At 37.1% G+C, this 26,721-nt stretch overlaps 1 protein-coding gene across 5 annotated transcripts in view; it reads right to left on the bottom strand.

The window, feature by feature from the left end:
* Window positions 1-26,721, bottom strand: part of HIBCH (3-hydroxyisobutyryl-CoA hydrolase) — an 87,669-nt gene that overhangs the window by 50,637 nt on the left and 10,311 nt on the right. For 4 of the 5 annotated variants that reach the window (XM_060016432.1, XM_060016429.1, XM_060016428.1 and 1 more), the window contains 4 exons: window positions 15,589-15,729; window positions 14,914-14,998; window positions 11,337-11,417; window positions 7,085-7,137 (listed from right to left, as the gene is read on the bottom strand). In XM_060016432.1, the coding sequence (XP_059872415.1) occupies window positions 7,085-7,137; window positions 11,337-11,417; window positions 14,914-14,998; window positions 15,589-15,726 (357 nt within the window). In that variant the 5' untranslated portion in view covers window positions 15,727-15,729. Of the gene's footprint in view, window positions 1-7,084; window positions 7,138-11,336; window positions 11,418-14,913; window positions 14,999-15,588; window positions 15,730-26,377; window positions 26,456-26,721 lie in introns of those variants that run through there. The other variant, XM_060016431.1, reaches the window with a different exon arrangement.

The following is a 26,721-nucleotide window of genomic DNA, read 5'->3' as shown; positions in this document are numbered from 1 at the left end:
ATTTCTTCTCTATTCTTCCTTTCACAGATCCTGCCGTGTTATTAATCTTCAGTCTTAAAGGAGGCTCTTTTTCATATCTTATTTTTTGGCCACGCCATGGGATCTTAGTTCCCTGACCAGGGATCTAACCTGGACCCTGGCAGTGAAAGCACCAAGCCCTAACCACTGTACCGCCAGGGAATTCCCCATATCCTTTTTTATCTGATTATTCTTCCTCTCTTAATATATTTTATTGCTTTCTCCACAACACAACTTTGCCTGTCAGTATAGTCCTTTTATTTTTAGTTCCCAGGGCAACTGCACTGCAGTACCTTCCTTTAGTCTCTGACTGATCAACCTTTTTTTTTTCTTTTTTTTTTTTTTAAGATTTTTTTGATGTGGACCATTTTTAAAGTCTTCATTGAATTTGTTGCAATATTGCTTCTGTTTTACGTTTTGGTTTTTTGACTGGGTGGCACGTGGGATCCTAGCTCCCCGACCAGGGATCAAACCCGCACCCCCTGCATTGGAAGGCAAATTCTTAATCACTAGACTGCCAGGGAAGTCCCTGACTGATCATCCTTTATCTTTGCACATTTGCTTCAGGTCTAGTTTCATCACAGTTAACAACTGGCTGCTTCCACCTTAAACCGACAAAGAACAAATAAGAATCAGAGGTTCAATGCATACCTGTCTCATATTCATGTATCTGAAATCAAGTAACCTTGATCTACACAAGCAGCCTTAGCAGTAAGAATGTCTACCATTCTTATTAGACAAAAACACTGTAAGGAAAGAAAATTACAGGACAATATTCCTGATGAACACAGATGGAAAAATCCTTAACAACATATCAGGAAACTGAATTCAACAATACATTAAAAGGATCATATACCATGATCAAGTAGGATTTACTCCTGAGATGCAAGAATGGTTCAACATATGTGAAATCAACGTGATGCACCACGTTAACAAAATGAAGGATAAAAATCATATGATCATCTCAATAGATGCAGAAAAAGCATTTGATGAAATTCAACATTCTTTTATGATAAAAATCCTCAACAAACTAGGTATAGATGGAATGTACCTCAACATAATAAAGTCCATATATGACAAGCCCACAGCTAACATCATACTCAACAGTGAAAAGCTGAATGCTTTTCCTCTATGATCAGAAATAAGACAAGGATGCCCACTCTCACCACTTTTATTCACCACAGAAAGTCCTAGCCAGAGCAATTCGGCAAGAAGAATAAATAAAAGGATCAAAATCAGAAAGGAAGTAAAACTATCTGAAGATGACATGATATTATATATAGGAAACTCTAAAGATGCCACAAAAAAATGTTAAAAACTAGTAAACAAATTCAGTAAAGTTGCAGGATACAAAATTAATACACAAAAATCAGTTGTGTTTCTGTACACAAATAACTTTCAGAGAGAGAAATTAAGAAAACAATCCCATTTACAACTGGATCAAAAAGAATAAAATACCTAAGAATAAATTTAACCAAGGAGGTGAAAGAGGTACACACTCACAACTCTAAGACATTGATGAAAGAAATTGAAGAAGACACATATTATGGAAAGATATTCTGTGCTCACTGATCGGATGAATATTGTTTAAATGTCCATATTACCCAAAGCAATCTATAAACTCAATGTAATCTCTGTCAAAATTCCAATGGCATTTTTCACAGATACAGAATAATCAAGACCTCAAATAGCCAAAGAAACCTTGAGAAAGAAAAACAAAGCTGGAAGCATCACACTTCCTGACTTCAAATCATATTATAAAGCTACAGTCATCAAAACACTATGGTATTGGCATAAAAACAGACACATAGACCAGTGGAACCAAAAAAAAAAAAAAATAGAGAGAGAGAGAGAGAATGCACCCCAAAATAAAACTACACAATACGGTCAATTAATTTTCAACAAAGGAGTCAAGAATATACAATGGGGAAAGGACTACCTCTTCAATAAATGGTGTTGAGAAAACCAGATATCCACATGGAAAAAAATGAAACTAGACCTCACTTTATACACAAAAACCAGCTCAAAATGGATTAGACTTGAATGTAAGACCTGAAATCATAAAACTCCTAGAAGAAAACATAAGGAATAAGCTCCTTCATACTGGTCTTGGCAATGATTTGGGGGATTGACACCAAAGGCAAAGGCAAAAAAGCAAAAATAAACGTGAACTGCATCAAATAGAAGCTTCTACACAGCAAAGGAAATCATCAACAAATGAAAAGGCAACCTATGACATGGGAGAAAATATCTGCAAACCATATAACTGATCAGGGGTTAATATCCAAAATACACTCAGCCCTCCATACCCACAGATTTAACCAACTGTGAATTCAAAATATTGAGAAAAAAACTCCAGAAAGTTCCGAAAAGCAAGATTTGAATTTTGCTGTGCAACAGCAACTATTTACATTGTATTTTCACAGCATTTACACCGTATAAGTAACCTAGAGATGATTTAAAGTATATAGGAGGATATGCATAGGTTATATGCAAATACTACATCATTTTGTAGTAATTCTTCTCATAAGAACATGTCTCAGTGACATTAATTGTGGCTAAACTCAATCTGATTCAGTAGCTCCCATTTAACTGAGCACTAGTCAGTTTTCCACGTGGCTGGTTTGTATCCCAAAAAGTCGTTTGGAGATTGTATATGCTCACTGTTTCCAATCCAGTTCCCACTCCTTCTCTATTCATTAGAGTATACCCCTTCTAAAGTATGCCTTAAAACTTTTAATTTTACATTATATTGATCACAAAACACTTTTGCTTGCAGCATCTTTAGGACACTTTGAGAAACACAAAAACAATACCATATTGTAAACATATTTTGAGTTGGCTTGGGGGAGCTAATTTTGTTTCTACTGTAAAATGCATTGGTGGGAAGAGAAAAGGGAGGAAGGGAGAGAGGAAGGGACAAAGAAAGGGAAGAAGGAAAAGGAAAGAAACGTAAAAGTTTTTTAAATCCAATTCAATTGGGAGGGAAATGTAGGCAGAACTACACATACAGAATAAAAATAAGAATTTTTTCTGTTCTATATCTACTTAAAATTAATTTTAACTTTTAAAGCAAATTTGCCTTTCCATTATATATTAACTTGAGAAAATATGACTAGATTTTTAAAATAAAGGGTAAAGGAAATTAAAATTCTTCCTTTTTAGGAAACAATGAACTATTCTTTCAAATTGCTATTCAAAAAATTTTTCGTCTCTTTCAAAAACATTGTAATGATATAATCTTACATACTTTTAATTAACCAAGTGGAGAACCACTCAGAAACATTTTTATTTTACTGTATACCAAAATATCAAGTAAACATTTGAATTTCTGAAACATAATAGAATTTAGTTATCCCCTCTAGAAAGTGCTGTGTTACTCTTCATGGTAAACAACAAGAGACAGTAAAACTGTCATTTTCATTGCTGGAAAAATATTTTTTTCTATAGTAAAAAAGAAAAAATAAAATTAAATAAAAATCAAGCTCTATGGCGCCATCTTTTGGATTGTTCAAGTTTTCTTATAATTCTTTCTTATAAGAAACAATTCATTGATCAGAATCAAGATAAAGACAGAAACAAAACTATTTGGCTACCTTTTCGTAAGCTATATTTGCCCTATCTTAGTCTCATACTTTTATATTAGGATTTAAAACGTATCCATAAAACAATTACCTATAATACTAAAATATACTAAATATTCTGAAAATAAAGGCCTTTTGAATTAACAAACTGCATGTTCTCAACACTTTATGGCAGTGGTTCCTAAAGTGAGGCACCCCCACTATCACGAGCATCATGAACATCATCTGGGAACTTTTAGAAATGCAAATTCTTAGGCCACACTTCAAACTGACTAAACTGGAATTGGGGGGGTGAGAGGAGTCAGCCTTTTTTTTTTTTTTAAGTCCATCTTTATTTATTTATTTTTTTATTATATTTATTTTTGGCTGTGTTGGGTCTTTGTTGCTGCGCGCGGGCTTTCTCTAGTTGCGGTGAGCAAGAGCTACTCTTCATTGTGGTGCGCGGGGTTCTCATTGAAGTGTCTTCTCTTGTTGTGGAGCATGGGCTCTAGGTGCGCGGGCTTCAGTAGTTGCAGCATGTGGGCCCTAGAGCACACAGGCTTCAGTAGTTGCAGCGCGTGGGCTCTAGAGCGCAGGCTCCGTAGTTGTGGTGCACGTGCTTAGTTGCTCTGTGGCATGTGTGATCTTCCCAGACCAGGGATCGAACCCGTGTCCCCAGCATTAGCAAGCGGATTCTTAACCACTGCACCACCAGCGAAGTCCCGAGTCTGCCTTTTAACAAGCTCTTGGATTCTGATACAAACTAACCTGGGAGAACCACTGCCTTCCAGCTCTTGGATTTTGATATGAGCTAACCTGTGAGAACCACTGCCTTTTTGAAAAAGGTCCACAGCTAACACTGAACTATACACTAGTTGGGAATTGCTAGTAAGTTCAGCAGTTCCTAACCTTAGTTTCATATTGGGATTACAAGGGAGCTTTAAAAATACCCGAGTCCTGCTCTAATATGTGGTTAATGGTTCAGGAGGTAAGTAAAGCCTGGGCACCAGGATTTCTGAAAGACTCTCAAGTGATTGAAAATGCAGCCAAGGTTGAGAGCTAAAGATCTAGAGGCTTACATTTTCAAAAGCTAGAGTTCACTGAGTCTTATATTAAGCAACGTTTGTAAATGAGACATGAAAAGTTAGTCTTCAAAACCAAGATACATATAAAATCCCATTACAAGAAAAAAGAACTGATTCACTTCCAGTCTGTAAATTTTACTCCTTCAAAGGCTACAAAAATGTTTTTTAAAGCAGAGTTTTTTAAATAAACAATTTATTAAATATATACTGTGCATTCCCTAGTTGTTATGAGCATGCTAAAAAAAAAGAGTAGTCCTCACCTTTATAGACCATCTAATATACTTGGGCATATTTCATAATAACTGACAATAAAGAATAAATGCCAAATTTGGAGTAAAGATTGAATGCACTGAGTCAATGAAGGAAAAAAAATCACACCTAATCATAGTGGTATTTAAGACTGTTAAAAAATATAGGGTACAACTTTCAGTCTTTAAAGATGAATTAGATGTAGACTACATATGGGGAGTTGTAGGTGGCAGACCTGATAGAAGAAAAGACACATAGGTTTGTTTGTTTTTTTTTTTAGGGGCAGGGCTGACAATATGTAATATAAAAGAACCTTTCTCACTGAGGGGCTCGTCATCTGAACCAGAGATCACTGCAAAAGACTTAACTATTTTCTCACTTTTTCCAAGCATGGTATATAACTGGTACCATTCTAGAATCACAGGGCAGAAATATGAATGCAGTTAATTCATTACATACAATCGATGTCTTGGGCACTAGTTCCCACTTAACATGACTCAATCACTTAGAGGACTTATTAAAACACATACGACTGGGCTCCACCCTTAGAGTTTGACTAATGTTTGTTCTCATCATTTTTATCCTTGTCCTTTCTTGGTGAGAGCTTCTCAAGTTTGTCCTCCACAGACACAAGTTCATTAACTGTAATATGAAATTCAACTCCTTCTTATCTATGACCTTCAAAGTGGAATGTCAGGTTCTGCTATTGCATTTTAGTTTCCAGTCATCCTTCCTATGTTGCCTGTTCCCCCTTGTAACCTGCTGCCCTTTCATCTAAGCTTGTTGTCTAATTATGGGCTGTCTTTCCTATTTCATTGGAGCCACATCATTTTACATGTTTATTAAGTATGCCCAATGTTTTTTTGTTTGTTTTCATTTTTTTCTGGTTCCTTTCACATTCACAGGGGGCTCTTCCTTCAAAGCTTCAGATTATGTTCCTTCCTTTTGTTCTGCAGAATTTTTTCAGGGAGCTCTTATTTTTCCCATCTTAGCACTTTATTGACAAAGAAAGCACAATCAACTCACACTCAGTATCTGCCACAAGCTGAGAGGTACAGACTGCCCTTGATCCTGCTCCTAACCACAGGTGCTAATGGAAGCCCTTTCCCAAAATGATGTGCAGGATCTAAGCAGTTCTGATGGATAGGGTGTGTGGGATTAACAGATGCAAACTATTATGTGCAGAATGGATAAACAACAAGGTCCCACTGTATAGCACAGGGAACTGTATTCAATATCCTGTCATAAACCGTAAGGGAAAAGAATATGAAAAAGAATATATATATATGTATAACTGAATCACTTGGCTGTATAGCAGAAATTAACACAATATTGTAAATCAACTATACTTCAATAAAACAAACTCAAAAAGAAAGATCTAAGCAATTCCAAGTGCCCAAGAGACTTCATCTAGTGTGTGGTTTTCCTAGAAAGAGGGGGACATCTCCCAATGACTAAATGTTTGAAATACTTAACAAGTTCAATCTTTGAAATTCCACCCTTCAGCTTCCTACTACCTTCTTCAATCCTACCTCTTCCTGCCATGAAGACCTATTCTGACCTCTCACTTCTTTAAAGGCTTGTCTTTGTTGTAGCCAGTGCCACACATTGGAACACTTTTTCTGTAATTATTTCATGTTCTCTCCAACTCCCTATAAAACTATTCAAAGCCAGTGAAATCTAAGATTTATTTATTTTGCATCTGTGCTATTACAAATTTGTCAACTGATAGAAATGCACTTTCAGAGAACTTCAAAAAGTATCCAAACACTTTCACTAAAGTGAGATTTTGTGCAGTAGATACAACTTAGGAACCACATCTCCACTATTCAGAGTCTAAAAAACCCTCAACATTCCAGTTTCTTTTCTGAAGCTGTTGAAAGCAATCTGTTTACTTATAAGTAGAAAAAGGCCTCTACATAAGAAGAAAAAGAATCAATTTTGTTAGTTAAGAAAGCTTACTAATTGAAGAAGCTGAAATAGCATAGAACATAATTAAGAACGTATTTTTTTGGGTGAAGCAAATATTATATCCCAAACCTGCAAAGCTCCAAACATGATTCATTTCAACTTCTATTGTATTACATTCATTGTCTCACTTCTGTTTAATAATTAACTTATTTTTAATACAGCTCACATAACAATGATAAGAGTAAACAGTCTACTTACCCCACCCATTGTAATTCCATGAATAAGTGCAATATATGGTTTCTGGCAAGAATCTAAAAGAAACAGAGCTGTAATTAGTTACAATGCTTAAAATACATTTTATTTTTCCAAAAATCACATGTTACATGAACTCTGAGTATTTTCCCTAAGAAATTTTTGCAAGAAATATCAAAGTAGACTAAACATATGGCTTATAAAATATGTTCTTTTTAAAACATCAGTCCATACACAATCCTGATCATCTATTCATTATTATGAAAAACTCAACACCTCAATTTGAAACAGATGAAAGCCTATATAACTCAACTATTGAGAAAAACAATATTTGCCTTATAAGCCACTGATGTTTATGTAACACAGTTGTATTTTAAAGAACATAATTTGTCTTCTATACATCTAAAGAAGTATCTGGATACAAAGAGAAGTGCAGCATACAGGAAAAAGCAAGGACTGGGAGTTAAAAGACCCAAATTTTAGTCTCAGGTTTGTCATTAACTGGCAATTCAACTATATTTAATATATATACTGGCATTAGATGCTTATATACTGGCAATTCAATATATATATGTGTATACACATATACGCATGTAAGTTATACGTATATATGCCTATCATACATGTGTATATCATGTATATAATATATAGATAAGTTTCCCTATCTATTAAATGATGAGACTTGCCTCGGAAGTTCCTTCCAGCTCAAAAATCCTGTAAACTTTTACTCAGTTCCTTTCCCTCTGAAGAGGAAGTTGCGCACAGCATAATATAAATCACTGTACTTCTATTACAGCTTGTTGCAAATATAACTTCCTTACCAAAAACCAATATAAAAGTACAGTTTTGATCCATCTAGCAATTCTATAAATATTCCCAATCTGCCAAATGAGCCACTGAAGTACAATTCTAATTTAATATTCACAAGGACTTCCACAGCCCTCAATTTTTAACTATAATTCCCTAGAAACAATGGAAACAAATATCTCTATTGATTGGAGTAGACATGCATACAAATATACCATTTCAGCTACAGATACATATATTTTAGATATGAAATATCAGAAGCTAATTGATGCAGGAACACAAAGCCAGAATCTGTCAAATTCCTTAACGACTAAAATATGTCATTACAATGTATAGAGATTATATCTGGAAGGCTTTCTCTCTGTATATTAACATTTTACCAAACTCTTCTCAAACTGCTTAGAGGTTTTCGCCCCTCTCCTTTTATTTAGTATAGAACTGCACTAATATAGTAGCCAATAGCCAAATGTAGTTATTTAGATTATAATTAATTACCATTAAACAAAGGTAAAATTCAGTTTACTGATCACAGTAGCCCCATTTCAAGTGCTCATGAGCCATGTGTGGCTAGTAGTGATCATATTGCACAGCACAGAAACAGAATACTTTTATCATTACAGAAAGTACTATTGGACAGCGCTGGTATGAATTTTTAGAATGAATAAAACATCCTAAGTAAAACCTGATCTGTAGAATTATGGACTCAAAGAAATGAGAGCTCTCCATTCAATGTGGCTCACTGAGTTAAACTGGGAAACAGCCTCGTCTCCCCACTCCTACCTCAAAGACATAAAAATTCTAGAGAAAAATTTTTTTGTCAACGTATATCCAAGTTCAAAGCCAAACAAGGGAAATCCTCAGGTGCCAGAAACAAATAAACTCAGAGGTAATAGCTGTGTGGAAGCTACAGCCAAAGATTATGAGTGAGTGTGTGTGTGTGTATCTGTTCTGAGTCAGGAATAACATGGGCCACACATAACATGCTATGAGTTAATACCTGCATAAAGCCTCACAGTAGGAAGAGCTATATGATTTGTAAAACATAGCTAGAAAAACTCTATCTGCTGATCCTAAAACTCAGTAAGCTCCTACCCATGAGAGGAAGAGAAAAAGTCAGAAAAGTGGATGCTTAAGCACTGGACCACTACAACTGAACAAACAAAAGAAAATACCCATAACAAATTTGGAATAGAAGTAACATCTGTAACTTGGTAAAAAGTGTCTATAAAATGATTATATACTAAAGAATGAAATTTTAAAAGCTCCCATGGACATCAGAAATAAGACAACACCACAATCATTCAGCATTATAATAGAGGTCCTAGCCAAAATATAACAAGAAAAGTCATAAGTATACAGACTGGAAAGAGATGAAAAAAATTACGTGTAGATGGTAGAATTACCAATGTAGAAAAGCCAAGAGAACCTACAGAAACATCATTAGAACTGATAATAAATTTCAGCAGGGTTGCTGGATGTAAGAACAAAATACTAAAATCAAAAGCATTTCTACATGCTAGAAATAGTCAATTAGAAAATGTAATAAGAAAAATTACTATTAAATGTAGTAACAAAAAAAATAAGCTGTCTAAAAATAACACTTAAAAAATCTTTTTCTTTATGGAGAAAATTATAAAACATTATGAAAGGACATGAAAGTCAATCTGATGAAAATGTTCTAAAACAGATTAATGGCGATGACTGCATAAGCTTATTAAATATCAAAATAATTTTAAAATTCATTTGAATTTTTAAAAACCAAAAAAAAAATTCATTTGAAAAATCAAAAGTCCAAGAGTAGCCAAGAAAATCTTGAAAGAAAACAAGGGTAACTTGTCCTATCAGAGAGAGACATATCTTAAAGCTATAATAATTTTGACACTGTAGTTTTACCATATGTACAGACAAATAGGCCAATGAACAAAGTTGCCCAGAAACAGACCCGGTCACATATAAGAACTTGATATATGATAGAAGTATCATTAAAACCAGTGAGGAAAACAAGGACTATTCAATCAAAGGCATTACAACTTCTGGCTTTCTAGCTGAAAAGTAAAAGTTAGATGATGTCACATGCAAAAAAATTCCAAGCACTTTAAAGACGTAAAGTATAAAGAAACAAACTATTAAAAGAAAATATAAAAGAACATCTTAAAACCCTTCATGTTATTAAGCATTTTTAAAATGCAAATAGCAGAAATCATAAAGGAAAAGAACACATTTCATCTCAAACAAAAACTTGTATATACCAAAAGATAAAGTAGCAGACTGAGAGACGTGTATTTATAATATATATGATCTACAAAAGTGAAGAATCAGAATACATAAAGACCTATAAAATCAGTAAGAAAAAGACAATCCAAAAGAAAGATAAACAAAGGATGAAACTGAAAAGAAAATATAAATGATTAACATAAACACCTTCTACTTTACCTGCGTCCAATGAAGTACAAATTAAAACCACAATAAGATATAAAGCATGCAAAGTTTAAAAACAAAAAATGATAGGACATGTAGAAAAGAAATTTTTGCACATGGGCACTAAGGGTGTACATATAAGGGTGTAACAATCTGTATTAGTAAAAAGCTGAAATAATCTAAAATAACCACTAATATAGAACAGATTAAGTAATATGGGATAATTGAATAATATAAGAACAGTTCCATTCCATGTTATCAAAAACTTATGGAATGGTATATACAGTAAGAAAGTACTTATGCAAATTTCAAAAACATAAAGTAATACTACTTTTGTTCATAAATATGTAGTAAAAATATAAAGTACAGTCTAACTGGATGTGCTAAAAACTAATGACAATGGTTGCTTCTGAGGAGGGATACTGGTTGCTTCTGGAGAGAGAAAGAAATGGCACTGAAGCAAGCAATGAAGTAGACAGAACAATAATTTTAAAACTCATAGTATTCTATTTAATTTAAATAAATTTCAAAACATCAAGCAAAAATAAAATATAGTGGTCTATTCATTCTGGGCTGGTGGGTACACAAGTATTTATTATATTATTCCCTGTAATTTAACATTTGAAACACATGCTTGATAAATGTAACTACTGTGTCACTTCCAATGAAATCTGGAATGATGACTATAAAGAAATTTCATCCCAGAGTTCCTCAAGAATTCAGAAAAATGACACTTCATTTTATAGAGAAAACTGGCACCCAAGCTTTTTGTTTTCCAAGAAAGCCAACCATATGATCAGAATCCATGTTTCCATATTGATTATATGGCAAATAGTAGTTAAGTATACCCTATTTAATAATCAAGTATGAATTGTTCTGGAATGAGCAGTCAGACTACTTTAATCAAGTTTATTCCTGGCACAAAGTATATAAAAGATTAAACAAGAGTGTCTGTTGATTACATTTTAACAATTCATACTGTGCAGCTTATGCCTTGATTCCATTTTCAAAGCTCTCAGCAGAGCACACATACCAATAGCATTGTTCAGCATATATTCTTCTCTGAAGAAATCCTGAGCTATCTTCTGATTTGCCTTTCTAGCTTCTGAGATCACTACAATAAAAAAAGAAAAAAGAAGGATTACAAATTACAAAAAGTGTTCTCCAGTCAATACAGTCAAATAGAAAAATTTTAAATAATGTGATAGTAAGTACCAGGGGGAAAGTCTAGAATGGTTTGTTAAGGTTCTGAAGTCACCTATTCCACGGACATACTATAGTTAGCCCCAAATCCATAGTCCAATGTCAAAACTTCAAGGCAAAAATTCTTATTCAGAACTTCTAACAAAGTGTTATACTTAAATTATAAGTTATATATTGGTACAAAATGCATTTTCTTTTGACTATTTTCTGTAGCACCTAAATGAATGTTTGCTGGATACATGTTTCCTTTGGTAATATATCTTAACACAAAGTACGTTATACATATACACACAAAGAAATATATGCACATGTGCATGCACACACACACAGAGTTCTATATATTCCATCTAGTTAAATACTTCTGTCACATTCATTTCACCATGGAACATTTGCTGAGCATCTACCAGGTACCACGCACTGTTTTCAGTGCTGTAGATAACAAGACAGCAATATAAGACGGCTGCCCTGGAGTTCAGACTATAAGACAGACTACTGAGCTACACTCCTTGTGTCATGCCCACTCTAAGGTTGGGTGCCGTGGGAATGTGAGCGTAAGAGATGTAATTAAAAGAAGCCTTCCCAGGGACTTCCCTGGCAGTCCAGTGGTTAGGACTCCATGCTTCCACTGCAGGGGCCACAGGTTCGATCTCTGGTCAGGGAACTAAGATCCTGCATGGCACACGATGCACCCCCCCCAAAAAAAATAATTTAAAAAAAGGCTTCCTAGAAGAGAGAACTCTGAGCCAAATGTGAAGAACAGGTAAGGATTTCCTAAATGTGAAAAGTTCTGAAAAGTGAAAAGTTCTGAGTAGAGAAAGGAGTACCTACAAAGGCACACAGGCAAGAAAGAATAAAATCAAGAAATAAGTAGTTTTAAAAGACTAAAGGAGAATGGTAAAAGGTGAGGCTAAGAAGGTAAATGAGACAGTAATGTCCTTATTTATTAATATCAATGGAAATATAACCTCTCAAAGATACTGCTACAGCATACAAATGCCTGTCTTAATAAGCAGGTGCTCAGTAAATATCTTGATAATAAATAACAATCAAATGGTTTCATTTCTATTGCAATTTTCTATTATCCAGAGTTCCACAGTCCAATCTACTATACTCCTACTATAGTCAATGTCAAAACCACCATCAAACCTCTCTTCCATACACTTCAAGCTCATATGCTTTTCTTGTCTAAGTCCTATGACAATTACCTACTAAAATACAAATTAAATATATAATATATACATTTACTTCTTTTATGGGGAAGAGTTACATAAAAATTGTTGACTATTAATAGATTTTTAGACTAACTTCAGAACTCTGATATAGCTTCCTTCAAAATGTTCCAACCAAATATTGACTTTTTTTCTTGGTTTTTAAAAAAAAAAGGTTTGGGGAATTCCTGGGTAGTCCAGTGGTTAGGACTCAGTGCTTTCACTGCCGTGGCCCAGGTTCAGGCCCTGGTTGGGGAACTAAGATCCTGCAAGCCACATGGGGTGGCCAAATAAATAAATATTTTAAAAATAAAAAAAGGTTTGATATCTAGTTTTGTCATTCTGAGGCTTTCACCGATAAAACCCCTAAAACCCTCAACTATTATCTTTCATTTCTCCCCAATACTAAAAGAAAAGGAGCGTAAATTGCACTGCCTGTGGAATAAATCTCTTTTATCTCAGAAATCTTCTGAGATTTCCTTCTAATCTTATTCTAACCAATCAGTTCCATATAAATTAAATGATGTTTAGTAACATCATTTAAAAATTTTTTGTCAGGGCTTCCCTGGTGGCGCAGTGGTTGGGAATCCGCCTGGCAATGCAGGGGACATGGGTTTGGGCCCTGGTCTGGGAAGATCCCACATGCAACTAATCCCATGTGCCACAACTACTGAGCCTGCGCTATAAAGCCCATGAGCCACAATTACTGGAGCCCGTGAGCCACAATTACTGAAGCCCGTGAGCCTAGAGCCTGTTCTCTGCAACAAGGGAAGCCACCACGATGAGGAGCCCACGCACTGCAACGAAGAGTAGCCCCCCGCTCACCACAACTAGAGAAAGCCCGTGGGCAGCACTGAAGACCCAAGACAGCCAAAAATAAAATAAATAAATTACAAAAAAAATTTTATTTTTCAGAGTGCCCACTTACTGTCTTGGACTATGATGTTTAAAAGAAACTAAATTTCCTAGAATTGAAATCTGTTGCTTATACATGTGAACTAGAATAATTCTAGAATTTTTAACTGTATTTCCAAACAGTAATGTAAAGTTAGGCCTATATGCAAAAATAGCTCAGTCAGAAGAAGCTAAAATCAATACATAAGGCTCTGCCCATCTGCAAACTGACAAGATCAAAAGCCCAGCTCTTGAGGAAAGATTAATTCCAGGCTGAAAAACAATGTTTTAAAAATATTTAAGTAGTGGGCAAAACAAATTCATAAAACGATTCAGTTAACAAGTCAGTCGAAGCAACTGAAAATTTTAAAGTGAAATTTTAAAACTCAGTTATTTTAAATTTAATAGATATTTGAAATTATGTCCTGAATCAAGTTTGTTTCTTCCTATTTCAAATGTAATGGTTTACATAAGATTATAAATATGGTAAATAGATCAACCTGAACATTATCATCTTAACACAATACAAAAAATATAAAAAAAAAACCACAAAGAAAAAAACCATCCCAGGAACCTACCAATTCCATAAGAAACAAAACTCAAAATGTTTTCAGTATATATAAATACTGAAAAGTTTTCAGTATATATAAAATACTGACAACCAGTGGTAATAACATTTCTTCTCTCTTTTACCTTTTGTTTTTAATAGTTAAATATGTACAGATTGACCTAAATAATTAGAAAGATAAGGAGAATTAATCTTTTTATTTATCTCAGCATGTTAATTTAAACACACAAAAAATATTGATAATATAATAGGATAAATACTACAATTAAGTGCATTCTTGCTTTGGGATGATGAACAATGGGAAAGCACAAAGTCATGGAAATACGTGAGAGCATGTCATGTTTGGAGAATGGCAAGTCACTCAACATGGCCAGGTTGGCAGGCTTATGTGATAAACAATTGCTTAATAACAGCTATTCTAAAATAAAAAGCAGAATCACATACCATAACTGGACATTTTGTTCAGGATGATTCAGGGAAAGAGACAAGATACCTGAAGGGCACGTATGTAGTTAAAAAAAACAGCTGCTATTCTCATTTTTCTATTAACTACAAGAGGTAAGTCTTTAAATGTTTTCTTTTTCTAAGCTAACCACACTAAAAATGTATTAACAGTTTAACAAAAAACCATTCTAGAAAGTAAAGCAAATTACAAAGTACCACAAAAATTTGCTAATACCTTATCAGTTTTATTGGGGGACAAAAGCATTTAGGTGAGAAGGGAAAAAAGTTTTTACCTCTGATATCACCTCCAGCACAGAAAGCCTTTCCACCAGCTCCCTTTATGATGATCAGGAAAGTTTCCGGATCTTGTTCCCACTTCTATCCAAATGTAAAAGAAGATGGTATAAGCATATCATAAATACAAACTCATTAATGATATATCCACATGCACATAAACACATGTGTATATATAGACGTATGTGGATATATACAAAGCATAAGGCATAAGCTTTATAAAACATATCCAGAAGAATGGATCCCAACTTCATTTTCTTTTCTGACATAAATTAGAGGCTATCCCAGCAAAGTTGCTAGATGAGTGCATTCTGTGATCCAAGTTTGATGATGGCAACTGAAATCTTTGCCACGACAACTTTGAGACCAAGGTGAAAAAATATGGGCCTAATATATCGTCAGGTTGGAAAAATAAAATAAAGAGGGGCAGAACATAAGAAGAAACTTGGAGCCTTGTGAAAGTGGAAGAGGCTGTCTTCTGAGGCAGTGAACTCCCTGTCAGTAGGGGTGCTCCAGGAAAACCACTTAGGAAAGCGCTGAGGACTCTATAAGCGATGGGGCTTGGGTGCTGATCCCAGACAGTCAAGTGATTATATGGGAGAGAATATCAGAAATACTCTCTAAGGACATACTTTCAGAAGGATCCACATGATTGCTTTAAGAAAATTACAAACCTTTAGCTGTGGATAAATCTGCCGAATCATACTAAGATTCAGTGCATTTAGGAACTTTGGTCTGTTTAGTGTTATCACTCCTGCACAACCTTTTCTTTCCAATAGGACTTCTGCTGCTGCCTCTGTGTGCTTAGACATTCTCTGTGTAAACAAAGAATAACTTTAGGATAAAATTCATTAAGTTTTTATCACAAGTCAACAACAAAACATATATTAAATGCAAATCTTTCACACAATGTTAAGGTTAGCTAATCGAATGGATAACTCAGTACATCTGACAAAGTTTTCTAAAGTTATTTGGACTCTGTAGATAGACAATTCCAAAGCAAACTACATATACCTCTTAAATCTGTTAATTTTTATTTCTGAGTGAACTTAGTCAACTGATTTAAAATAGAACCCAGTCCATGGGACTTCCCTGGTGGCGCAGTGGTTCAGAATCCATCTGCCAATGCAGGGGACATGGGTTCGATCCCTGGTCTGGGAAGATCCCACATGCCACGGAGCAACTAAGCCCGTATGCCACAACTACTGAGCCCGTGTGCCACAACTACTGAAGCCCGGGCGTGCCTAGAACCCGTGCTCCGCTACAAGTAAAGCCACCGCAATGAGAAGCCCGCACACTGCAACAAAGAGTAGCCCTCGCTCGCCACAACTAGAGAAGGCCCTCGCACAGCAACGAAGACCCAACGCAGCCAAAAATAAATTAATTTAAAAATTTGTTTCTAAAAAAATAAAAATAACATAGAACCCAGTCCTAGAATTTCTTGGACTATGAAATACTCCTAAATCTTTATTACTGTATACCAAGCAATATGTTAGGTACTTGGAAATCAAAGATGAATAGAGAGGGCAAATAATTCTGACTACAATAGCTACCAACAACTTGGGGGAAAGAAAGGTGATATTTGAGCTAGTCCTTGATATATGCCAAGAAAAAGAGGGGTGAAAATCCTGGAGAGTAACACATTCTAAAACATGAACAGCGAATATCTGGAAATGTTAAGATGTTAAACATGAGTGGAATAAAGGCTGATTGAGAAAATGAGTGATAGGAAAGTAGGCAGAATAAGTAGTTTAAGGCCAGATTATAGAATGAGCTTACAAAAGCACATACTTGTGAAGAACCTGTCTATACAGTTCTTAGGGCCTCACGCACCATGGTGAGTGAGGCAAGGGGCACATTTTGGAGTGGCTTATTTTGCTCCCCTTCAATACTCAGTGGTTCTACTTCCTTGATTAAACCCTTACTCATATGAAAAGACAGATGATAGACTAAAAAGCTGTACTTTTCAGATACCTACATCATTCTAAATTTTAAAGTAAAACAGATTTCATATTATACAAACATGTTACACACAAGTATTAATAAACTTTCATCTCTCTCCATACTAACTAAATTTCTTTTTTGCTTGAACCAAGTCAGATTTGCCAGTCCCCCCCCAAAAAAAACCACAAAAAGTTTCATGACTGTTTCCACTGAACAACTTCACATAAATTATCACCTAATATCAGAGACAATCCTTTAAAACTCTATTATTTGGTTTCAGCTCAGAGATGTTGAGAGCTGAAAAGATGCGTCTCCTGACCTTGTAACAAGAAAAAAAGGTGAACAGACTGAAAATTAATGGCTTTGGTGACCTCAGTCAGAGACAGGAGGTCACAGGGCAAACAGCCCCGTAATAAAATCTGGAGAGACAGGTGCCTTCAGGGAGATGCAAGACCAGTATATTTGCTTAGCTCAGGCAGAAGCCCTAAGGAAGATTAACTAGAATTTTTAATGACTTGCTAGAGGTAAAGAGGTATGGGCAAGTGTGGGCAACTGTGATAGTGTGGAGCTCCTGGGGGTGGCAGGTGTCACAGTCATGGGGGGAGCTCCCATTCTTGCTGGCTTTTCCTCCTGGAACCCAAGCAGGTTCTCCCAGGGAAGACTAGAGAAAGCTCCCCCGTGTGGTGCTGGCTGGGGGAGGGAAACAGCAGGCACAACTAAAGCCTTTCCCCTCATCTTCCACACAGAACAAAAGGCTAAATCTTCATGGGAGAGAGAGCCTTCAAAGCTGGTAGCATAGGGTTCTGGTGGAGGCCCAACACAGTGGGGAAATGGGATGGAGGCCTATAAAATAAGACCCTTAATCCCAAGGGAGAAGCACTTCAAAACCATAGCCTACTGACCTTAGTGTTTACCAATCACAGCTGGAGAAAAGGAACAGGGGACAAAGGAAAAGGGGGGAAAAAAGGCAGCCCACCCCCAGAGAAGGGACAGGAACACTTATGAGGGCCACACCCCTGGACTCTGGTTCACAGTGCCTTCCATACATTAAGGATTAATGGGATACAACACCAAAAGCATGATCCACAAAAGAAAACATTGATAAACTGAATTTCATCATATTTAAAACTTCTGCTCTGCAAAAGATAAAGTGAACGAAAAGACAAACCAGAAATTAGAAGAAAATACTTGCCTATCACATATCTGATAAAGAATTTGCATACAAAATATACAGCTGACCCTTGAACAACACAGATTTGAACTGTGCAGGTCCACTTACACTCAAATGTTTTTCAATAGTAAATACTATAGTACTACATGATCCCCAGCTGGTTAAATCCACAGGAGCAGAGAAGGAACCTCAGTTGTAGAGGGCTGATTATAAAATTATACTCGGATTTTTCAACTCCACAGAAAATCAGTGACCCTAACCCCCACCTTGCTCAAGGGTCAACTGTATAAAAAACTCTTAAAACTCAATAAGAAAACAAACAACCCAATATTAAAATGGGCAAAAAAAAAACTGAAGAGCTTCAAGGAAAATATAGGAATGGCAAAAAAACACATGAAATGCTCAACATCATTTCTCATTAGGAAAATGCAATTTAAAACCACAATAAGCTACCACTACATACATATTAAAATGGCTAAAATCCAAAAACAGACAATAACACGTTGCCAAGGATGCAGAACAACAGGAACACTCGTTCTTCGTTGGTGGAATTGCAAAATGGTACAGCCACTACAGAAGATAATTTGGTAAACTTGTATAAAGTTACACATGGACTTACCATAAAACCCAGCTATCATACCCTTAGATATTTACCCAAGTGAATTAAAAACTTATGTTCACACAAAAACCTGTACACAAACAGGTGTAGCAGTTTTATTCTTACTCACTAAAACCTGAAGGCAACCAAGATGCTCTTCAACAGGGAAATGAATAAACTGTGGTATATCCAAACAATGGAATACTATTCAGTGATAAGGACTACGTTATCAGTTCATGCAACAGCACAGGTGAATCTTAAATGCGTTTTGCCAAGTGAAAGAATGCAGACACAAAAGCCTATATATTGTATGATTCCATTCATATGATGTTCTGTAGAAAACAAAACTATAGGGGCATAACAAAGGTCAGTGTTGGGGAGCAGGCGAAGTGACTGCCTACAGAGGGGAAGGACAGCAGAAGTTTTAGGGGGATGGGGCTGTTCTGCATGGACTTTGGGTAATGAATGCATGATTTATGCATCTGTCAAAACCCAAAGAAATGTACAGAGAGTGAATCTGAATGTATACAAACTATATATATTTTTTAAAAATCACCCAGTGTCAGGGGATTCCAACATGGAATGCAGACTGTGGCAAATAAATGTAACCAAACCACACACGTATGACAAGCACACTGAAGTGAAATCGTGAGGATGGTGGCAGGAAAGCTGACCTAAGTAACTTTAGAAAACAGTCATTTGATTGCAAGCTGCAAGGAAATATACAAAAAAACCTGTATGTCAACCAATGCTCTAGTTAGTAAATTTGTTCAAAACTGCTTTGCATGTATACTGAGGTTAAGCAAGTAATGTGGACTTCTCTGGTGGTCCAGTGGTTAAGAATCTGCCTGCCAATGCAGGGGACACAGGTTCAAGCCCTGGTGTGGGAAGATCCCACATGCCGTGGAGCAACTAAGCCTGTGTGCCACAACTACTGACCCTGTACTCTAGAGCCCACGAGCCACAGCTACTGATGCCCGCGTGCCACAACTACTGAAGCCCGTGCGCCCTAGAGCCCACGCACTGCAACTACTTAAGCCCATGCCCTCTAGGGCCCGCGTGCCGCAACTACTGAGCCCGTGTGCTGCAACTACCGAGCCCGTGTGCTGCAACTACCGAAGCCCACGCACCTAGAACCCCGTGCTGCACAACAAGAGAAGCCACCACAATGAGAAGCCCGTGCACCGCAACAAAGAGTAGCCCCCTCTCGCCGCAACTAGAGAAAGCCCACGCGCAGCAATGAAGACCCAACACGGCCAAAAATAAATAATTTTTTTTAAAAAGGTACATACTGTATTTTAAAAATTTTAAAAAAAAACAAGTAATGGAGGGTGGTCAGTGAGAACCAGGCTCTCACTGGTCAGGAGGAGAGTTAGAGACAAGCAAGAAGGGAAGGCTAGAATGAAGCCTGCCCTGTGGTACTGGATTAAAGTCAGAGACAGCAGTATGAACATGTTTTCTTAATATATATTAAGAGGATATATATTAATATAACAGAGGATAAACACAGAAACACATCGCTATTTATGTATACATTATCGCTATTTATGTATACATTATCGCTATTTATGTATACATGGGACAGTAAACAGTATACAGCATATGTATTCTACTACAGATATATACATTACTCTAGTTCTATCCCCAAGAGAAAACCGTGACACTCCAGTAGCAAGGGGCATTCCCAGACTCAGATCTTGATTTCTAAATGCAATTTTCCAATAAAGGCAACCAGAGCTCCTTGGAGAAATGGCTGATTCCAGAGCCAGAGATCATCTTCCAGTATCAGAAAGTAGTAATTTTCAATTTATAAAAAATTGAAAATTAAAAGGAAAAGGTCATATCAAAGGGACACAAGAAGCCAAAATGAAGGAATTCCTAATGGCCAAAGTTGAAACAATGTGAGTAACAGAATAAGTAATGTGCTGTTCAATTATAACCCAAAGAATAAAATAAATATCCATGAGTCCACACTGATATATATAACTGAATAAATCAATGGGGGAGATGAGATGATCTTACCCACAAAAGAATTCAAAATAATTTATGTAGAAATCCCCCTTCCAGGAGGTAAAGCTTAGCCCCCTCACCGTCTGACTGTGGGCTGAACTTACTGACATGCTTCCAAAGAACAGAGTAGAAAAGGGAAAAATGGTAACTTTAGAGAGGAGAAACCCAACAAACACCACCTTAACCACGTGATAAAGGTCAGCATCACCAGCTGTGTCATGAGGATGTCATGTACTCCCTAAGGCATATGTCAAAACCCACAGATACTCCCTGATATGTGATGAGAAGGGGCTTTTCCTTTGTGATATTCTCTCCAGAAACCTTTTAACTACAGGCTAGTCATCAAAAAAAAAAAGAAAAAACAGAACAACAACAACAAAAAACAGACACAAGCCCAGATTAGAGGCTATTCTACAGGCTACTTGGCCAGTGTTCCTCCAAACTGCCAAGGTCATGAAAAATAAGGAAAGACTGATAAACTGTCACAGACCAGAAGAAACTAAGAAGACATGACAAAGAAATGCCATGTGGTATCCTGGATTGGATTTTGGAACAGAAAATTGATGGAATAACTGGTGAAATCCAAAAAGTATAAAGTTAATACTAACATAGCAATGTTCTTAATTTTGACAAATGTAACATGATAACTGTATTTCTTTGCTAGGGCTATCACAACAAAATACCACAAACTACGCTTAGGCTTAAACAGAAAGTTATTGTCTCAGTTCTGGAGGCTAGAAGTCTGAGATCAAGGTGCCAGCAGGACCACACTCTCTCTGAAGGCGCTAGGGGAGGGTTCTGTTCCAGGCCTCTCTCCTAGCTTCTGATAATTCCTTGGCTTGTTGCAGCATAACTGCAATATTCACACGGCATTCTCCGTGTATATATGTCTCCAAATTTTCCCTTTATATAAGGATAAATTATATTGAATTACCCCAGTAATTCCTACTTCAGTACGACCTCATCTTAACTAATTACATCTGCAATGAGCTGACTGGCTACAGGGAGAAACCATCTACCATGGGTCCTGAGGCTTCCCTGCACTTTACTGCTGTGTATTTCATGGATCCAAGGGCCTGAATGCTCTTCACCTGGGTCATTTTTCAGGACTGTATTTGCTGCGAGAAACTTTGAAGAAAATGTAAAGTCTCCCTCCGGGACAGAGAGCAGGCTTGCTTACAGTGTGTTACAAACCGGCAGGTTCCCCAAATTCAGTACTGCTGTCCTGTAGTGCAACCCACTGTATATGAATGCATTCATTTGGGCCTTCTGTCACCCCTGTGGGACTTGGAGAGCAAGGGAACCAAAACAAACCTGAAGCTCAATGCTGCTAATTGGGTAACTAATAACGACGTCCTTTGTCTCTAACTCAAGGGTTGCATATCTTTTGCCAGCATCCATGGAACAGTAACAAGCTAATTACTAACTTGTTATTGGGGTAAAATCCTATCCCAGACCCAACGTTGTCTAGCCAGACCGAAAGCCCTCCACTTGCCCCATTCCGATCATAGCCCTCACCCTCCCTTCAAAAGTAACAACTGTCTTGGTTTTTATGATAAACACAAAGTGTACATCCATAAACATCATCTATCCATTTTTTTTAAATGGATATATCTTTCAAGTCTTTTAAAATCTAAAGGTGCTGCCTCCATTCCTTTCTTTTCTTCACAATTCGTTGAAAAAAACCAGGCCTTTTAACCTATAGAGTTTCCTAGTACGGATTTTGCCGATTGCACACTCATCCTACCCACTTATTTTTAACAGCTGTTCATTCTTAGATATCAATTTAATCAGTCCCCTACTGATTAGCACTGGGTAATTTACAATTTTTGCTATTACAATGGATGCAGGAATATTTTTAAGCATCGACTTTCCAGCACTTAGGTGAAGTATTTTTGCAGGACATTTACAGAGGGTCAGACTTTGAGCAAAGAATATTACATAATCGTCTGTTAAAAGCCACTAGAGGGACTACCGCGGCAGTTCGGTGGTTAAGATGCCACGCTTCCACTGCAAGGGGTGCGGGTTCCATCCCTGGTGTGGAACTAGGATCCCTCATGCCACCCAGCATGGCCAAAAAAAAAGCCACTAGAATGGTAAAATTAATAAACAAAGGATATTTTTCCCCCACCTGAAAAGTTCATGGCCTTCTTAAAACCTGAAAACAACTATTGGTGCATTAATCAAAAACATTCACGCAGGGCTTCCCTGGTGGCGCAGTGGTTAGGAATCCGCCTGCCGATGCGGGGGACACGGGTTCGTGCCCCGGTCTGGGAGGATCCCACGTGCCACGGAGCGGCTGGGCCCATGAGCCATGGTCGCTGGGCCTGCGCGTCCGGGGCCTGTGCTCTGCGGCGGGAGAGGCCGCAGCAGTGAGAGGCCCGCGTACCGCAAAAAAAAAAAAAAAAAAATTCACGCAAAAGAGCAGAAGGGAAAAAGATGAAGTCTGCAGTATTAGTGTCATTTATGTATGTTAATTAATTCTGCAGAAAAAAATCTCTTTTCCAAAAATATCATTAAGTTTTAGTTAAAACCTAGAAAAGGCTTCTATGAAGAGAAATTTCTCATATTAGGAAAGATTACAGAGACTAGAGTCAGAAATGAACTTCTCATACAACCCAAATTTGGAGGTGGGGGGGTGGGACAGAAGGGGTAAGGAGAACATCCATTCAATGCATATATGTGAAGGAAACTTGCTAAAATGCATGGACACCATCAACACACAGCCCTGTGCTGAATTGAATGCATGAAGTCTGCCAAAATAATATCCCTGAGACAAAAATAACTTAGAGGACTTCCCTGGTGGTGCAGTGGTTAAGAATCCACCTGCCAATGCAGGGGACACGGGTTCGAGCCCTGATCCGGGAAGATCCCACATGCCACAGAGCAACTAAGCCCATGCGCCACAACTACTGAGCCTGCCCTCTAGACTCCATGAGCCACAACTACTGAGCCCATGAGCCACAACTACTGAAGCCCGCATGCTCTAGGGCCTGTGCTCTGCAACAGAAGCCACCGCAATGAGAAGCCCACGCACTGCAACAAAGAGTAGCCCCCACTCACCGCAACTAGAGAAAGCCCGCGTGCAGCAACGAAGACCCAACACAGCCAAAAATAAATAAATTTTAAAAATAAATAAATAAAATAACTTAGAACATCCACTCTGCTGGAATATGGAACTATTCTGGCAAAATCCATAGTAGCAATATTTCCTAAAGTGTGCAAAGAGATGTTTATTGCATCTATGTTGAAGGAGAAAATGGCCCATGGTCAAATAAGCTTGGGAAAAACTTAAACCAATATAAAGTTTAATTCCTATAAGACTTTTCAGTCTTTAATAGGCAAATACGCAATGTAAACTTTTAAAATACAATGAGCAGCATAGTTCTCACTTGATTAAAGAACTTTTTATTTTTCATGGAACAGCTATCTCTTGGGACTTGTATTTTTCAGGTTACATTTTGGAAAACACAGTCAGAGACTTCACAAACATTGAGAGAAATGAGCCTTTCCTCTGAGGAAAATCAAGTGCGTGACACATAGCAGGTATCCAAAAAATGTTTAATAAGCTGAATGAATAATCCTTCATTCTACTAATGCAGTCCTGCTGTAACACAAGCCTAAAATAAGCTTCACACTGTGGATACCCAAATCCCAATCTCAAGCACATACCTTTCACTATATGTAACATTCACTGCCACTGAACTAAGTAACAACTGAAAGACATACCCAGGGAAATATCCTAACTTTTGCAGAATATGATTTATTTTGACATGTCATCCATTTCCAGCCAATATTAAAGAATGCCATTAAATTTAAATTATTATAACACAAATATGACACCAAAGCACAATATAAGTACGATTCATAGAATCAAAAACCATTTAATAAATGCTGATTACTCAAGCTTCACTCAATCCTTCCTGACTTCAAACTGGGTCAGTAAATTCCTCCATATGGAAATGGTTTATAGAGAATCTCTCAAACTGTCCTCAGCTGTGCTCTAGCTCGCACATTCTGTGATATCAGCTACTTCCCATCTTCAATTATTACCTCTAAACAGCTGGCTCAAACCTGCATCTATACCTTTATTTTCCAGAAGCCCAGGCCCTTATTCCAAATGCCTGCTACAATTACAGGAGTACCTACGTGGCACCCCAAACTCAACTTGTTAAAAACCAAATTTACCAAGAAATTTCTCTCCAACAAATCTGTCTCTCCTCCTCTGTTCCCTACATCAGGTAGAGGTATCACCATTTTCTCAGTCAACCAAGCACAAAATGCTGGTGTTGATTCCTAACTGTTCTCCTCCCCTCTCTGCCAACAACTTGAAGTAGTTACCAAATACCAGAGAAACTAGTTCTAAAATGATTCTATCCATTACTTTCTACTCTCATTGCCCTAGCCATACAGCATTATTATAATTTTCCTTTTCGGCAGATTTCCAGAATTTTTGCCAGATGGTCTATCCTTCACACTGCGTTCAGAGAAATTTTGCTAAAGCCCAATTCTAATCTTGTTAATCCCATTCAAAAATGTTCCATGACTCGCCATTAATTTCAAAAACATCCAACTTTACTTGACATGGCCTTCAAGTCTCTCCACATCTGATCCCAGGTAAACTCTCCAGACCCACCATTGCACAGCACTCCTTACAATGGAGACTCAGAAAGCCGAGTGTAGCCTCCATTCTCCTATCTCACAGCTCTTGCCACAGGAATAAACATATTGCATAATAGAAAGAAGACAGATTTTGGAGTCAGATGGACTCAAACATTAGTTTTGCCACTCACTACTACTATACACCCTCAGACAAGCTAGTCTCAGAGCCTCAACTACTGTGTTTACAAAAGGGAGATAACAGAATCACATTTAGTGTTACTATATGAACTCTCACTACTTCCCATCTCTACCTACTGAAACCCTAGTCATGCTTCAAGGCCCAGATCAAATAAATGACTGTACTCCAGTAAGCTTTCACTGGTTACAAAGTCGACATCAGTCAAGTTCTTTGCATATACAAAGCAAGCACTTAATGTATGTCTGTTCAAAAGGCATAGATTATAAATTGGTTGATACTGATTCTAGATCATCTGCACATACAGAATATGAACATGATTGCTGTCATGAAATGACATGTGCAGTTTCAGTTCATGCAGTCCAACCAGTATACCTTCATACTGAAAAGAACTACTTTCTGATGGAAAAAAGTCTTCTCCATGTCCAGGTCAAAATTATATGGAAAAAATGAGCTTCTGCATATTAAATTAAACGCTGTGTAAGAGTTTTAAACATTATGGAAAAAGAAAAAAAATTTTTCTATGAATATTTTTGTTGTAAAAATATGTCCAAATCAGCCTATGAATATAAAGGAGACTTCATTAATAGGTCCTACTAGCTTGCATTAGCTTGACAAACTATCTGCAGAAATGCAGAACTTTTGCCTCCTTTCCAGGTTCAGGTCCATCTAATATCTTTGAAGGGTCACAAGGAATGTCACACTACTATCACAAGTCAGTCCTATCCATTTCTCATAACGCTGCCTACAGTTCTGCCATCAATGGCGTATTTCCATCACTCCGCTATGAAGTAAAAAAGGCTCTTGCTCTATCAGCTCTCTTAGAAGGGTCACAGGAGGAATTCTTGGGGTACAGCTTCTCAATCTCTGAAGCACATGTAAAAGCCAACATTGGGAGCTAGAACCATTCAGTCTTCAGGCCCTGATGAGAGTCCAGTTTACCTTCCTTTCTTCAATGTGGTTTATGCCCCAGGTCACACAGCCCCATGGAATCTGGACCGTCATGTCTTTCTATTCCACTTGTGCGCATATCTAAATATGAATCTAAATATGAACAATAACATTGTTCTAAGTTCCTTTTCCAGGAAATTCCTCAGCTCCCATGTATATCAGCTGACTAAAATAAATAAGGGTAAGATATTCCAGTTTTCATATGCCCATCTCTGTGTAGGCTGAACTGAGAAACACTATGCAATAGTTACTTAGTGTTCACTCTGCCACAGGCTGTAGAGTGCAGTAGGTAGTCTATGGAGCCAGATAACCTGGATTCAAATCCCACCTCCTGT

This window comes from Delphinus delphis, chromosome 7 (assembly GCF_949987515.2).
Source record: "Delphinus delphis chromosome 7, mDelDel1.2, whole genome shotgun sequence".
NCBI lineage: Eukaryota > Metazoa > Chordata > Mammalia > Artiodactyla > Delphinidae > Delphinus > Delphinus delphis.
The sequence above is the reverse complement of the archived record's forward strand: the minus strand, read 5'-3'. Positions and strand labels throughout refer to the sequence as shown.